Below are 17,454 nucleotides of genomic sequence, written 5' to 3'. Positions count from 1 at the left end.
ATGGTTTCATATCAGTCAAAATTCTCTAGCTGTTCCTTTCCATATAGGTGTCACTCCGGTGAGGCTGCTTTCAGACTCCACGTGCTCCATTAATCTAAATTCCTGAAGTAAAATTTCTCAGTGGAAGTTAAAGTTTTATCACCATTATTAAATCATCCTCCTCCAATTTTGTGCCAACAGCAGCATGGGGCAGTCCGTTTCCAATTATTCTTTCTAGTAGTTGCTGTCAGAGTCGCTAGCAACTGTGGGTTGCCCCAGATTTGCCAGGTTTGCAACTCCATTGTTCTCGATGGAGTGAGGTTTATCTCCCATGTTCAGACCTACTCCAGCAGCCACAGAGCAGAGATGTTCCTGACAGTTTCTATTTCAGACATTCTGCCTGCTGTCCCTAGAGCACTTTTCATGTGTGTGTGTGTGTGTGTGTGTGTGTGTGTGTGTGTGTGTGTGTGTGTGTATTACATGCACACATGCACATGCACACAGAAGCCAGACCCGGATGTTGGGTGTCCGCCTATATTACTCTCCATGTTATTTTCTTGATAAGGTGTGCCACTGAACTGAAAACTCACCGACCGCTTCTGTGAGGCTTGCTAACCAGAGAGCACTCAAGATGTGCCTATCTCTCTGTTCCCAAATGCTGTAGTTGGAGAGATGCACAGCCATCCTGGCTTCTCATGTGGGTGACAGATTTGAATTCAGGTTCTCACGTTTACCCGCCCCTCCCCCAGCATCTTTATGACCCCAGAGTGTTTGTCTTGACAAGCCATGCTTCATAGTCTGGAAAGTAACAGTTTCTCCCTTAAGAGGAGGAAGCATGGTTGAGCACGCTGGGTTCTCTACCACAAAGACTGGATGCAGTTTTCATGGGCCATGGGCTGCATGTGGAGAGGCCTGTGAACTATTGGGTTTGGTGTGCAGTTGACAGCTACTTATTACTTTGAGAATTCACCTTTTATTCCTGGCTTGTGGTCAGCGCCCCCCACCTCTGTATTGCATGTACACATCTTTGTGGGTGAGCACACATGTGCATGTAGGTGCATGTGCATGTCTGTGTGCATATGTGTGGAGACCAGAGTCCCACACTCCTCTATTGCGCTCCACCTTGGCTTTCTGAGCCTGGATCTCTCGCTGTATGTACTGCAGCTCACCAGGTCAGCTGGACTGACTGCCAGCGAACTCCCTGGATCCTCCTGTGTCTGTCCCCCAGTACTGGATTCATAGGCAGGCTCCGCCATGCCCAGCTGTTATGTGGGTGGCTCTGGGGACCCAAACTCGGGTCCTCGCATTTGAGCAGCCAGCACTTGCTGACTACTCTCCCCTGTTGCAGAGCCACCTGGAGTTTGTCCTCTGTGCTGAGATGAGCTGAGCGGTTAAACATTTGCTCTTGTGACCAGAGGATGACAGTGGGTAGGAGCTGGCCTGGGTGTCTTGAAATGCTGTCCCTGGACACCAGGCCCCCTTTGGTTCTGTTGCTCTTCCATGCAGTCCCTTTGACGATCTCTTTCTAGACTTCACCATGAGTTTATTTTGATGAGAACTGTTAGCTTAGGATGAGAATGGGATGCAAATAGAGTTGGGAGAGCTTATGGTGGAAAATGTAGGATTTCTATACAAAACCCAATATTGTTATTTTGTTATTATTATATATAATGTTGTTATTGTTATTTATCTCTACAATTTTGGTTTGTAAGGGGTTTTGTGTATTTCTAAAATAAAATATAAATTCTTATGTTGGTTTTAAAATAAATAAATATATAATTATTATCATATATACTGATTCTATAAAAGGAAATAATATTTTAGTTATTAAAGGCTACTGGATATCAGTTTTATCTATATGTATTTAAATTTCATTAAGGATATCACTCTTAAGTAAAATGAGCAATTATTATTAATTGGTAATTTACTTTAAACCTTCCACCTTGAGATGATGCTTACCTAACTGTTACTTTTTTTCCCCTAATGCTGGGGATTGAACTTAGGGCCTTCCACCTGCAAGGACAGTGCTCTAGCCCAAAGCCATAGCCTAGGTCTTGTATGTCATGTTTTTAAATGGTACAAAATGATTTTTGTTTAACCTATGAGCAAAGTACTTATTATTGATGATTCTGCTCCCCCCCTTTTTATAAAAAAAAAGCATGTGTGTACTGGGCAGTGGTAGCGCACACCTTTAATCCCAATACTCGGAAGGCAGAGGCAGGAGGACCTCTGTGAGTTCAAGGCCAGCCTGATTCTACAAAGTGAGTTCTAGGACAGCCAGAGTTAAACAGTGAAACCCTGTATCAAGAAAAAAAAAAAGATTTTTTTGTGAACCATTAAAATACAGGTCAGCAATGAGCACTGCCCTTCCTTCAATCACTGAATGCAGTGTTGACTGGTCTTTGGGCTTCACAGATCTCTTCTATGGCTCAGCCTGGCTAGGGCCAAGTCATAGGCTCCCGGTGCACTGTGGAGAATACTGGCTTCATTAGATTACAATACACTGGATTCTCAGTGTGAGGGGCCCAGAAGATATTCTAGTAGCTCTCTATCTCTTATCTCTGTGTTGGCTTGGGCTGTGAGCCTTGGCATCAGCTGCCCTGCCCCCTGACCTTTGCTCTACTGGTTCTCGTCTACAGGCTAAAAGTCAAAGGACCTCCCAGTGTTCCTCGAAGGGACTATGCATTAGGTAAGAGTATTTCTGAAATACATTAGCTGGCTTTTGTCTAATGCTCCTATTTATTTCTTGAAGAAGGAAATAAGTTGTACTTACTTGAAAACAAAGGATGCTCAGCCTGATTTTAAGAAAGACCATATCAATGAGGCCTTTGACTGCTGTGCTCAGTGAAAATGTACTCCACCCACCCATCCACCTATCCATCTACCTACCCATCCACCCATCTATCCATCTACCTACCCACCCGTTTGTCACATACCTCCCAAGTATCTGGCACATACAAGATATTAAGTAGAAGAGCTATACTTACAAGTGAAATATAGTTTATGCTGCTGCAAAATTGATAGCCGCAAAGGGAGGCCAGATGATGTTATAAAGATCTACAATTTCATGTAGTAGGAAAGCAAAGTCCTGTGCAGTACATGGTAGCGGGGACTAATCTATCCGGCATAAAAGCTATTTAAGGAACCAGAGAGATGGCTTAGTCAGCAAAGTGCTTGATATGCAAGCGTGAAGACCTAAATTTGACCCCCAGAAACTATACAAAAAGCTGGCCATGAGCCGGGCCATGGTGGCACATGCCTTTAATCCTAGCACTCAGGAGGCAGAGCCAGGTGGGTCTCTCTGTAAGCACAAAGCCAGCCTGGTCTACAGAGTGAGTTCTAGGACAGCCAAGGCTACACAGAGAAACCCTGTTTTGTTTTGAGAACAAAACAAAATACCCATGCATGGTAACATACACTTGTAGTCCCAGTGGTGGGGAGATGGAGACTGGCCAATACCCCGGTCTTGCTGGGCAACCATTCCCAGTGGGAGACTGTCAGAAAGGGGGAGGGATCCCGAGGAATGGCACTCAAGATCAGTCCCTGAGCTCCACATATACCAGCACATACACAGCTCCATTTCAACTAGAATAAACTTTGGCCACAAAAAGATTAATCTTGAGATTGTAGATTTATAGCAATGGTAATCAAAGTCAAATATTCAACACCTTTGTCTAGAATAGACAGAACCCCACACTGCCAAGCATTCAGCAAAGTTCAGACAGAGAGCCATGGGATTCCTGTGCAACATGGATCTAAGAAATAGGGATTTTGTCCAGGAATTTAAAAATCTACCTAATTCATAAGTCAAGGAAGCCTGTTCCCAAGCATAGAAGTGTGAACAAATCATTCTTCTCTCCAAAGATGGATAAAGGGAACAGCTCTGACCTTTTCAGTATCCAAACAGGGATGACAGGAAAATCACAGGAAGATTGGATCCTTTGGCTTAAAAGGAGTACTAGAGGTGATTCAGTCCAACATCCAGTATGGACTTCCCTCCACCCCCACCAGTAGTTCCTTCACAAATGAGGCCACCTACCGTATGGTTTCCAAAGCCTATCTGATTCCCAAGGGACGGGCAGCCCTGACTGGATGTAGGGCTCTGCTATGCCTCCTAATGGCCACTCGGTACAAATTTTGCCATTGCAAAGACATCAAAGAAGACAATGCAGAAGTGATGTCACTTAAACTGTTTGTTTAATCTATAAAACAAACATCTCCAGGTGCCTCAGCTTTGACCCACTCAACAAATATGCCACAAGTTTGTCCTGTGTGGAACTGGGTAAAGGCCTGTCATACAAATGTGAGGACCTGAGTTTAGATCCCCAGAAACCACATCAGGCTTAGCAGCTGAAATCCCAGCTCCTGTGGCAGGAAGGGAGACAGAATCAGGAGAATTCCCAGAAGTTTGTGGGCCAACTAGCTTAGCATACACAGAAATGATCAAGAGATCCCGTCTCAAACAAGGAGAGGCCAAGAATGACATCCAAGATTTCCCTTACACACATCTGCATTCATGCACACGAAAACACACATTTTAAAAATAATTTCCCAAACATGATGGCTGCTGTAAAAAAAAAAATAGGAAAAAACTGGCAGGGTGCAGTAGCAAAGAATCATGGCAGGTAGGGGACAACTTAGGTAGACTGAGAAAGTCCCTCTGAGAAGGTGACATCCGATTCAAGTGCTAGGGGACAAACATGCAAGCATATCTGTCCCCTGGGGATGAACTAGCAGCATTGGAAATGACAGACTCAGATGCTCTACCTCTGAGTACAAACAGGGCCTGCTCCCACTCCCGCTCTTCCTCTCACTCCTTGGAAGCTATCCTTTCGGCAAAACTACCATCAACACTTGCAGTGCCTTTCCTTGTCCTGGCCTCCCCCACCCCTAGCTGCTCATGTCCCAGGGACATTTCCAGCTGCTCCTCTGTGTCTCAGGGATCTTATTCAACTGCCTGCACAGACTCAGAAATTAGCCCTGAAGCTCCTTAATGCAGGGAGTGTCCAAGGAACTCAAAGGTTACGTAAAGAGACAGAGACAGGCAGGCAGGCAGACACTGGTGGGTGGGGGGATTTGTCTTAGTTCTGCAGATAAAGAGCACCTTCAAGGGAAAGGCCTCGGGTTTTAGGGGTCACTGAGGAAACCCTCAGGTCACTCCACAAACCCCCGAGGGATCAGATCCGAACAAGGCTTCTGTACTTGCACCCTCTGCCCCTCATCTTCAGGGACTCTCAGGAGACACCACCACCTACCCAGAGAGGTTTGCCTAGTACTAACCCTGTCCCCACTGATGTTATGCAAAGAGGGGACTGACCAATTGTGAAAAAGTAGAAGTTCCCTAAAAGAATGAAACTAGTGTTTCCCTGTGATCCAGCAACCGTACCACAGGATGAATGGCCAAAGAGAAGGCAATTATATACCAAAGAAACATCTGCGCTCTTGTGTTCACTGCTGAGCCAAGGCAGGGAATCAGCCTGAGTCTCCATGCTGATGAGTGGATAAGGAACATGTGGTGCCCACAGAGAATGCAATACTATTCAGTCATTATAAGGATGGAATCCTGTCATTTGTAGCCCGGGTGGAGCTGGAAGGTCACTATGCCAAGTGAAGTAAGCCAGACTCAGAAAGACAAGCCCAGCACATTCTCACGCTGCCCGTGAAAGCTCTCACAGCAGCTCTCCCAGAACCCAACAGACCCGAGACACCGACCACCAGGGTAGTGGTTACCTGAAGCTGACAAGGGTGTGGTGGGGGAGGCTGGGTAACGGGTCCAGTGGGAGCATGAAGTCCCAGGGTGCTATCTCACAGGTGACTATAGAGCACAATGTACAAGTAGTTCCAATAACTAAAGAGAGATGCCAGAACGTCCCATGTGAAGAGACGGGGGTGTTTACCCTGCCTTAAACAGGATACAATGGATATGCGTATTGAAATACTGAAACACCACACATTAATCTGTTGAGCTGGATACTTTTTTATGTTTTCATGTATCAATGAAAATAACTTTTATTTAAAAAGGTAATTCATTTGGGGCTAGCGAGATGGCCCAGTAGATACAAGTGCTCGCTGTGAAAAGCAAAAGAACCTAAATTCGAATCCTGGACATTGACCTGAAGGCTGCATATAGCTGTGTGTGACTGACCAGCCTGCCTGCTGAAGCAGTGAGCACCAGGTCTACCGAGAGACCCTGTCTTAACAACCAGGGTGAAGATGAATACCCAATGGCTGCCTCTGGCATCCACATGTGTACATAGGCATACATACCCTAATAGGCAGCAATTAAATAATATTATATGTTTAAAAGGAAGGAAGGAGAGGACCATGGGGAGAAAGGCTCTCGGGTCCACCCTGCCACAGAAGCCCAGAGTCTACACAGCCACCCTTGGTCCTGGAGAAATGAGCTCTGACACTCCCTGTGCAAATGTCCTGTTGTCCTGAGTGGAGCCAGCATCCCTTGCTGCTCCACGTCTCTGCTTGCTTTCACCCTGTTGGGATGGGCAGAACTGCCGTAGAGAGGGCACTGTATTCAGTGTCTGGGGTTCCACACGGAACCAAGAATAGAGAAATACGTCTTGGGCTCACAGTGTTTTTAAAACTTGGGAAGTACTGGAAGACCATTCAGTCTAAGCTTCCAAGATAAGTAGAGCCAGAGAGGCAAAAGACTGTCCAAAGTTATACAGCAAGGCCGTGACTGAGGCTAGATATGGGCCCCATGACAACCCTGTGGAGGGGTGAATGCATACACAGGCAGAGGGAGCTCTTGAGGCATTCAGTGATGAGACTACAAGCCCCTCTCCAAGCCAGCTTTCCCGAGCCCCTTCCTCAGGCCCCACAGTAAATCCTGACCCTGCCACTTTCCAGCACCGCTCTCTGGAGTTCTTGTCAAGCTAGAATTACTGGGAAGAAGGAGCCTGTACTGAGGAATTACCTCCATCACATTGGACTATGAGCACGGCTGGGGGGGTCATTGTTTTGATTAATGATTGATGTAGGAGGGATCAGACTTCTGGAGAGAGAGAGAGAGAGAGAGAGAGAGAGAGAGAGAGAGAGAGAGAGAGAGAGAGAGAGAGAGAGAGAGAGAGAGAGAGAATCATGAAAATAAGGTAGTGTGGGGGTAGCAAAGAGGTCTGAAGTGAGAGGGGCCAGGATAGGGGTTTTGAAATGTATAACAAGTACTTGTGAGTAGGGATTGTAGGAGCCTGGAAGCCAGCATGGGCTTTGATACACAGCCACAAGTGCATGTCCTTGGAGAGCCAAAGGTAAGGGAAATGCCTCCTTTTAGCAAATGGGAACCAGTTTCACAGGTTCTTGAGGAATGCCGGCTTGTAACCACCAGAACTCCTCCTATTTAGTTTTAGCTGGGCCTAGACTCAATTTTGGACTGAGTTAGTGGGCCTGCCCTTTTGGAGGGGAATGGGGTACTACCCCTTAGACCTGATAGTCATGGAGTTTATTTTGTTTTTAAAGGCAAGTATAATATTCTGGTAATGTTCCTTGACAAAGGCAGGCAGGCCTAGGTAAAGGGCCCTGCTGCTCTGCTCCTGCGAGATTCTCTTTATGCCTTGAGATTTAAGCTTTCTGAGGAGATCAAAAGCAAATGACGATATGACTGCAATTACCATTCAAGGCCACATAAATGCCCCAGAAGACGTGCGGGAGACAGGCAGCATTGGTGCCGGGGTCAGCTAGAGCTGACCGGCTGAATGCGTGCTTTTTGCTCTATGTCCCTCTTCTGTTACAGATAGCCCTACGGACGAAGAGGAACGGTGGACAGATGACTTTGTAAGTATCTGCTCCTGTGATCTGAGTGTGGGGGGAGGGGTGCCAACTTCCTGGGGAGACCTCCCAAATGCTTTGCTTCCAAATGCTGATGGCTAGCTGAACATCACAGGGAGAGGGACACAGAAGGGCTGAAAAGCAGGTGGCAATGACCTCACTGGTGGCTGACTTGACCAAAAAAACATCAGCCGAGCTTGCTATGTCGCAGAATGAAAAACAGGAAGCTAGCCGTAGCGACACTGGCCAGTGCTATATCAGAATGAACTGTCAGTCTCCTCCCAGTGGCTCCGCAGTCCGCACCTGTCGGGAGCTGAGTCTTGCCGACTAGGTATACTAAAGTTTTCTTCAGCACCCTTGTGTCCTTCCACCTGTTAGCACGCTCTGATCTGATGTGCCAGGAACCCTACATAGGCCACACCTCCACCTCACACATAAGGAAACAGAGGTCACAACGACAGAACTGGCGCTGCTACTGTCCCTCCAGGGGATGAGGACCCACGATGCAGATATCCAGGCCAGTGCCCAGAATCAAATCTGTGTTCACCACCTGGAGTGGATGTGGTCTTTGACGACAGCAGTTCCTCCTCCTTTAACCACAGAAAAAGAAAAGAAAAATAAGGGGAAGGGTGACCTCACTGTGGATCACTTGGGCATAAAGTTCCTCCGAGAACCCAGTGTAGCGGAAATCAGTGTCAAGGCTGCGCCCCCTGCTGGCGGCAGCGCGAGATCGCATCTGCGGTAAAGGAGGGGAAAGAAAGCTGGCTGAATTAAGAATTTGAAAGAGCGAGGATGGATATATGTGAGGGTTTGGAGGGAGGAAAGGGGAAGGGAAAATAGTGTAATTATAAGAAGTAGTTTTTAAAAGGAGAATGTAGAACGAAGAACACAACAAGAAAAAAAAAGAAAAAGAAAAGAAAAAAGAAAAGAAAACCAGACTTTGGAAGCACCACAAAGTCAAACAGCCAAGATGAATAAAGATTGGGTAAATGCCTCTGGCCACTATTTTTACTCCACTTCAGATAATATGAAATGCAGGCTTGTTCCTAAAGCCTTAGATCAGACAAAGGAACCCCGTTAGAACATCAGAGGTGAAAGGAGACAAGGGTCCCGTCTCTGCCCTGGAGAGTCCGGTGCGGCTCCTATGTAGTGGCGGAGCTGTGTGGAGCAGGTGGATGCGAACAGTCTCCCTCGGCCTCCGCTTCCTGTCTTCGTCCTCAGGAACCGCTCCTGCCTGCTAAGGCAGGAGGTGGACACCTGGTGGCATCTGCAGGGATACCAAGCATGGTGCTTACATTTGCAGGACAGCGACTATGAAAATCCAGACGAACATTCGGACTCTGAGATGTACGTGATGCCTGCGGAGGAGACGGGCGACGATTCCTATGAGCCACCGCCTGCTGAGCAGCAGACAAGGGTGGTCCATCCAGCCCTGCCCTTCACCAGGGGCGAGTACGTAGGTGAGGCCAATGTGGACGCTGGGACCACAAGGAGATGGGCAAACCTAGCTGCTGCCTGAGGGTCCCCTGCCGCAGCCCAGGAGCTGGCAGGTGTAGGGGAACAATGTTATGGCTTTTTCATTTTATGGGGAGCGTTTTTTTCCCCAGATTGGGAGCACTGAACAGGTTCCCTGTACTGATAAAGAAGTGTACCCTGGTCAGGCGGTGGCAGCGCACACCTTTAATCCCAGAACTCGGAAGGCAGAGGCAGGTGAATCCCTGTGAGTTTGAGGCCAGCATGGTCTACAAGAGCTAGTTCCAGGACAGCTAGGACAGTTACACAGGGAAACCCTATCTCGAAAAACAAAAAAAAAAACAGAAAAAAAAAAAAAAAAGAAGTGTACCTAAGAGCTGCCCTCCCTTGCTTTTATAGCTTCATGGAAAATCAACCTGGGCACTGGTCTTCTTTATCCAGGGAACTCCTTCATCCAAGGCTCTGAAACTTCTGAGAAGCCCAAATAGAGTAACAGTGTGCTTCAACGACCTGAGTGTCCACTAAAGTCCCCTCTACTCTGTTGCCAGGCCGCTTTATACACAGGCCATTTAGACTGTGGATGTCTGAAGGGGGATGGGGGTGCAGTGAGCGCTGGGCCTGGACTCTTTCTCTTAGGTCCAGTGTACACAGCACAAGTCTGGCTTTGAGGCATGCCTCTTGTGATTCAAGAAACCTGGTGTGGGAGCACAGGCCCACAATCCTAACTTGGGGGTAGGGATGAGGAAGGAGTCCAAGTTTCCAGGTTGGGCAACATAGCAAGACCCTGTTTCAAAATTTAAAATAGTTTAAAAACAAGCATAAACAAAACAGCAACAACAAGAAGCTGGCTGGGGGTGCCGGTCAGTGGTAGGGTTCTTTGGTAGCTTGTGTAAGGAAGGCATCAGGGGGAATAGGAAAATCATTTCTGTTTTCACCACAGCAGGTAACTGGGTTTCCGGAGGTGGGGGGGGATCGAGTGTGTCCACAAGGAGCGCAGAGATGCATGTATGCAGCAAGATCATCTTTACTGTGGCCAGCAGCCTCCCCAGAGGCGGGCAGGTGCTGCTGCTGCTGCATTCCACGGTTAAGCTGTTAGGCCCTTCCTGTGGCCTCGGACCATGCTCAGTCCCGAGCATTTAGCAGTGAGCAAGGCAGCATACCCTTGCTATGTTCTATAGGTTACAGGGCAATGCTTTGGAGCCACGGCTTCTTAGCCCTGTCAGTCTTGAGGAAGAAGGATACAGCTTCACTGTGTGGAGGAAGGAGAGACGCAGGGAGCGAGCTAACTGTGTCATGGTTATATAAGTGGCAGAGCTCGGATGTGAGCTGGGCTTCTCAGCTTCCACACTGGCAGGCCCCAAGCCCTACCCCATTCACTCCCGGATAGATGTGGCAAGTGACTTTGTTCACTCACTGCAATGATCCCGAGAGGGAAGAGGCTGTAGAAGGTACACAGGGCAAGCCAGAAACCACAGTTCAGTTCTTCAAAGCCTGCCTTCTGTGTTTTGCTACTTCTCGAGGGTTTAAGCATTCAGAATCCTATATAAACTCCAAGAGCTACAAATAAAACTGGCAGTGGCAAGCTCCGCCAAGCAGATGCCCTGGTGTATGAGCATAGTAAGCATGACCTTGGCCACAAACCTCTGACGAATGCCGAAAGCAAGAATGGGCCACCAAGAAAAGCCACGGTGTCAGGGCATGACAGGCAAAGTAATGTCCCAGGAGGAAGCAGGAAACCCAGCAGCCTGCTGTAAGTCAGTGTGTTGAAGGATGCCAGGGCATCCCTATGCTACGAGCTTCTGGAAATATGTCAGTCCAATCCAATCAGAACTCAGCTCGCAGCTGTTTTCCTTATTCCTAGGATAGCTCGAAGGTGGATAGCGTGATCTTCTGTTCATAGCGTGATCTTCTGGGTTTTTTTTTTTTTTTTTTTTTGGTTTTTTTTTTTTTTGTTTTTCAAGACAGGGTTTCCCTGTAGTTTCTAGAGCCTGTCCTGGAGCTAGCTCTTGTAGACCAGGCTGGCCTCGAACTCAGAGATCCGCCTGCCTCTGCCTCCCGAGTGCTGGGATTAAAGGTGAGTGCCACCACCGCCCGGCTGATCTTCTGTTTTAAAAGGAGCAAGGGAGTGCCCGAGAAACTGTAACTGGTCCAAACAGGCGCAGTTAGTCGATGGCAGAGCAGAAAGAACCCAGATCCGTCTGGCTTCAGAGCCTGGGCTCTCAAATACCTGCTGAAAGGGACAAGTCACCTGGCTTCTCCAGGAGTGAGGAAAGGAATTCCTCCGAATAACTTGGGGATCCCTTGGGGATCCCGAGGAACTTAAAAAAAAAAAAAAAAAAAAAAAAAAAAAAAAAAAAAAAAAAAAAAAAAAAAAAAACATCACAATAGACTTTATCCAGAAGTCCAGAGTTCGGTCCAGAATGGAGCCACTTTTAAAGTCCTGGAGGTGGTTCTAGTGTGTAAATACAAGTGAGAACCACATTCCTTGCTTCCTCATGCTGCTTCCACCCACTGTGCTTAGCAGAATGTTGAACTCTCAGTTCTCCGGAGCCTGTAGGCTTATATATCACTCTGCCAGGAATGTGGTCCTAAGGACTCTGCTAGTTAGCATCTAGGTAAACAGACAGATGGACAGACGTGGGAGCTTCAGTGTACCTGTCCTGTTCACTTGGCTTCTTACCACGCTGCAGCCACATACATGCCTTCGGCTGGTGTTTCCTGATCCCCACGGTGTCCCTACAACGAGTGACCTAAGGTCTCTTATGTGTTGTTTCATGTGTGTTCAAGATAACCGATCCAGCCAGCGGCACTCTCCACCCTTCAGCAAGTCACTCCCCAGCAAGCCTAGCTGGCCTCCAACGAAAACGAGGCTGACCTCCACTCTGCCATCTCCCACCTCCCTCCAGAAGCCTCAGATCCCCCCCAAGCCCAAAGACCTCCTTGAGGATGAGGTAAAGTAAACCTGCTCAAAGGGCCGCCCAGGAGGGGAGCTGGAGGGGCCAGAGAAGTAGGCCTGAAGCAGCCTCCCTTCCTCCAAGCCCTACTGTCTTGCTGTCCATCAAATCCCTCAACGTGATATTGGCTTTCTCTTAAACTGGCAACATGACCCATTTTAATTATCACAGCTTTCCAAGAAGCGTGATGTACGTCCTGGATCTGTGCCCCTCCCACAGCCCCCACCCTGCCCCTCAGAGCTTTTGCTCCTCTGCCTCTCAACTTTCAGGGCTCTTGCTCCTCCCCGCCCCCCCCTTCTAGGGGGGATCCAGAGACTCACCTCATCAGCTTCAGTGCCTGCCTCTTGAGAGTCTTTCTCCTCTTGGAATTGTTACCTTTTGAAAGTGACCCAGTAAACTGCCCTGGCTGTGTTGATGGCTGTCTGCACCTAGTAGCCCTGGCTCCCATGACCTTTGCAGTTTAAAGAGAAAGAGAGCCCTCGGGTGGGGCACAGCCATTAAGACACTCCTACAGGAGGACCCTAAAGACAGCTCTGAGCCATCACCAGACAGAATCTTACTAAAGCTGCTCTAAGAAATCACTTGTTTTGAGATGCCTGCCGGTGATAGAAGCTCTGGCTTGGGGAACCTGTTGTGGAATGGCCTTTATTTGCATCTTAATATAATTTTCCATCAGGAGACAGAAAAGAGAGCCTTTTAACACACAGTGGAGACAGCTTCTAGGTTTAAGTCCCTTCTGATCCTGTCAGCTTTATGATTTTGGGCTAGCTGCCCAACATCTCTGAGACTGTGTTTTTCCCTTCCTTACTATACTTTATTTATTTAATAAGTATATAGATAGATAGATATATTTCTTTTTTAATTTTTTTATAAATATATTTCTTACACACACACACATGCACACACGCACACTGTGTTCCTATCATATTCTAGGCTTTTTACAAAGCCAGTTTCCTAGTCTCTCCTGAGGACTGAAGGTGGCAGTAGCCAGCACTGAGTAGAGCTGCTGACCCTCATGGTAGCTGGGCTCAGCGGTGAATGAATCCTGGTCCCTTTTGCCTTTGCCATGAGCTCACCACTCCGACAGCATGTACACACTTCATCCTGAAAGGCTCCTCAACCCTGTCACCTCTACACATGTCAGTGCCCCTAGCACAGGGCAGCAGACTTGGGGAGTGGTGGTCTCTCAATCTGCAGTCTGTCTGTCAGTCAGAGAGGTGATCCTGTCTCTTTAAGGAGGGCATAGATGGCAGGGAGCAGGAGAGCAGAGTAGAAGAGGGTGAGGAACCAACCAGGAAGACTCTCTGTGAATTTAGACACAGAAGCAAAGGGACGCCCTGGCCTGTGACAGGGTCTCCATTTCTGTGATGAGGTGGGAGGGAACTGAGGGCCGAGAGGCAGAGTTCTGCACACAGCGTCCTGCAGAGGTGGCTCAAGGAAGCGTCCTGCACCAGTGGGGAAGAAGTGTACAGGAGGCTGTGTTCTCCAGGAAGCAGCTGGGAGGATGAGATTTTCAAAAGGTTACAGCCAAAGTCAGGGACTAGGTGATAGTTCAGTTGGTGAAGCATTTGCCTTGCAAGAAGAAAGACCAAAGTTCAGTTCCCTCAGAACCCACATTAAAAGCCATAGGTAGTGAGGCTTACCTGTAATCCAAAGGCTGTGAACCAGCTGATCCCTCCGGCTGACTGGCTGGCCAGTCTAACTTAATTAGCAAATGAATCCCAGACCAATGAGAGACCTGTCAAACAAGAAACCCAGTCTGGGAAAAAAAAAAGAAAGAAAAGAAAAGCAAATAAAATTAAATTAAAAAAATCAAATGGGCTGGAGAGATGGCTCAGAGGTTAAGAGCATTGACAGCTGTTCCAGAGGTCCTTAGTTCAATTCCCAGCAACCACATAGTGGCTCACAACCATCTGTAATGAGATATGGTGCCCTCTTCTGGCCTGCAGGTACACATGCAGGCAGACCACTGTATACATAATAAATTAATAAATAAATCTTTAAAAAAATCAAACAAATGACTCCCACAAAGTGATCAGCACTGAAAGAATGATGCCTGAGGTTTTCCTCTGTGCTCTTGTACCTGCACACACATGTGCCCCTCACCTGTATACACACGTGTGCCCCTCATCTGCACACATGTGTGCCCCTCACCTGTACACACACGTGTGCCCCCACCTGCATACACGTGTGCCCCTGCACCTGCATGCATGTGTTCCCCTGTACCTGCACACATGTATGCCCTCACACCTGTACACACGTGTCCTTGTACCTGCACACACACGTGTTCCCCTGTACCTGCACTCATGTGTGCTCCTGTATCTGCACACACAGGACTGAGGATGTGGCTCAGTTGGTAGAGTGGTTTTCTGGCATGAACAAACCACTTGTCTCCATTTCCAGCACCACGTGTATCAGGAGTGGTGACAGAGACTAGTAGTCTCAGCAGTCAGGAGGGTCAGGGTTCAGGTCATCCTTGCCTGCAGAATGAATTCAGGACCAGGCTAGGCTACATGTGACCCTGTCTCAGGAGAAAAAAAAGAATCCACAAAAAGGAAAATAAAAGACAAAATCAATGTGTGTACAACACAACAACAACTTTTTCTTTTTCTAGTATTTAGAACCTTATGCACCCCCAAAACTTTTTTGTTTTTATTTTGTTTTGATTGTTGTTGCCTTGGGTTTTTTGGGTTTTTTATTGGGTTTTTGTTTTGTTTTGCTGAGACAAGGTCTCTTTATGTAGCACTGGCTGACCTAGAACTCACTATGTAGACCAGGCTGACACCACAGTTATGGTTTTATAGACTGTGTATGGGATAACGGAGTTTCTATGAAAACATCACAGTGATTCTGGTGGTCTCTCTAAGGTACAGATTGTATGGGTCTTCATCATACACTTGTTTTGGCAGGTAGCCACTTCTAACCATGGAACTGCCGAGCTGGAAGTGCACATTGCACATTTGAACAAATGCAAATTGTTGGGATTGGATCGAGTCTTTTCTGTCATTGCTCTTTTGGAATAAAACTGTCTTGGTTCCATAAATTCCGGAAATAGCATTACTCTAAATAGATTGGATTCTAGACAGTATAGATAGGATGGCTCCTACTGAAGGTGAAAAAGAGACGAGAAACAACAACTATCTGGAAAGAGAGAAGAGCCCTAAGGGAGGATGGAGAGGGTGGAAGGGCGGGTTGCAGGAGGCACACAGGTGGATTGAAGTTCTCAGCACTCAGATGGGGCTCAAATCCTGCCTCTGCTACCTTGTGCAAGCTGTGTGTTTTCTCTGTACCTCAGAGTTGGAGGGAGTACCCAACTGACAAAGGCTGTTAAGATGGCTGAGTGACGGGATGGGGTTTTGTTGTTTTGTTTGTTTTGTTTTGTTTTGGATGGAGTTGTTTGGTTTTTTTTTCTTCTCTGGCTACCTTTCTTGTCAATCTATCAGGCCAGATTAGAAAAATCATTTTTAAGACCTGGGTAGCTCATTTGTGGTTTATCTGTATAAATCTCTATCTATCTACTATCTATCTGTCTGTCTATCTATCTATCTATCTATCTATCTATCTATCTATCTATCTATCTAACTATCTATCTATTAATCTATCTCCCCCCATTGTGGTCAACTGGTTGTTGACAAAGACCAAGAAAATACAGTAAAGAAGAAACTGATTTTTTAAAAAAGTAATAGTGCTAGGAAGACTTTCTATCCACATGTAAAATGAGGGAATGAACTCTAGCTCATGTCATACACAGTATTAACCAGAAGCAGACCATAGACCTAAATGTAAGCTCTGTTTCACATTTGTGGTTAAAGATGTGGGCTCTCAGCTGCCATGCCTTCTGTTTGCTATGGTGCCTCCCCGTCCTCATGGATGCTTATCTCTCTGGAATCCTGAGCCCAATCAACTCTTCCTTCTATAAGCTGCATCTGCTCCTGATGGTTCATCACAGAAAATACAGCTGCTATGATCCATTTCACTTAAGGGGCTTCAGTGGCCATGGACTTAGCATTCACGGAACAGAGTCTGGTAGAAAAGTCCCTGTAGATCCAACAGATGGCTAAATGCCAAAAGGCACCCATGGTAAACTTCACCTAGTGCAATCTTATAGTATGTGAGTTACAGCCCATAAAAACTTTCATAAAAACGAAAATCTCTTTCTCCCACAGTTAACTACAAGCTTACAGCAAGCATTCTCCTCACTCATTTCTGGGTTACTTTTAGGCTGATTATGTGGTCCCTGTGGAGGATAACGATGAAAACTATATCCATCCCCGAGAAAGCAGCCCACTGCCTACTGAGAAAGGTAAGCAAGTGTTTGGAGTTTGGGGAGTTAGCAGTGAGCCCACACCAGGCTGTTCAGCGGTAAGCACTGAGGAGATCAGAACTGACAGGTGCTACTCCTCTGTAACCACCCCCCCACCCCTGGCTCTGGGAGCATCTGATTCAGAGCCCTGTCTCCCCCTTCCATGGCCAAGGTTTTAGACTCTGGTTATGAAAGCCCTGGAGCTACTATCTTCGGCTGCCTTTTTCACGCAGAAGGGTCCTCAAAAGCTAATGCTCACAGGCTTGCAAGCCACAGGGTGGACTTGGAAACAGTGCACCACGAACAAGTCTATGGCAGAATGATAAAATGAGAGTCGTGTACTCTGCATCCTGGCTCTTTCGTTCCACATGTCTCAGGCCTATGGGACGCTTTGTCTGTAAATCTTGCCAGGGATAAGAAATGCTGTCATAAACACGTGTCTCAGATCAGACATGGAAACGGCACCCTCCAGAAATAGTGACTTTGGAAAATACAGTTCCAGACAGGAGACGGCGCCTCTTTGGATGACACTTCCTGTCTAATAAACTGGACCAGAGAGGACTGTCCTCAAGAATGCTGGGTTTTTGTTTGTTTGTTTTTAATGGCAGCGCTCTGCTGTACTCAAGCCACCCAGTGCACAAAACAATACCTACATGTCCCTCCTCCTCTCAAACCATCTCAAAGGCCAAGTGAATTTGTGTGCGGAAGGGAAGGATGAGTGATTAATTTGGCACCACTGTGTTTAGCTTTAATATCCTTTTGATTAAAGCAAAACAGAGCCAAGCTCTCTTTTGTCTCCTGCCCTACTAGACGGGTGACATTCTGATCTGTGGTACTTCAGCAGATTATTTTATTTCATTCCTTTAATCGCTAATATATCCAACCCAGAGCTTCCCCTTTGGATGGTTTCTGGGATTAAGAAGGGTCATGGGATCTTTGCGGATCCTCTGGTTTGACTGATCTTCT

General features: G+C 47.1%; 1 protein-coding gene across 1 annotated transcript in view; it reads left to right on the top strand.

The window, feature by feature from the left end:
• Blnk (B cell linker) overlaps positions 1-17,454 on the top strand; it is a 62,256-nt gene that overhangs the window by 20,465 nt on the left and 24,337 nt on the right. Inside the window, exons 3-7 of the mRNA XM_038342702.1 lie at positions 2,619-2,668; positions 7,724-7,764; positions 9,062-9,218; positions 12,019-12,182; positions 16,407-16,488. Coding sequence (XP_038198630.1) covers positions 2,619-2,668; positions 7,724-7,764; positions 9,062-9,218; positions 12,019-12,182; positions 16,407-16,488 — 494 coding nt within the window. The remainder of the gene's footprint in view (positions 1-2,618; positions 2,669-7,723; positions 7,765-9,061; positions 9,219-12,018; positions 12,183-16,406; positions 16,489-17,454) is intronic.

The sequence above is a fragment of the Arvicola amphibius genome, chromosome 1, assembly GCF_903992535.2.
Source record: "Arvicola amphibius chromosome 1, mArvAmp1.2, whole genome shotgun sequence".
Lineage (NCBI taxonomy): Eukaryota > Metazoa > Chordata > Mammalia > Rodentia > Cricetidae > Arvicola > Arvicola amphibius.
The sequence above is the reverse complement of the archived record's forward strand: the minus strand, read 5'-3'. Positions and strand labels throughout refer to the sequence as shown.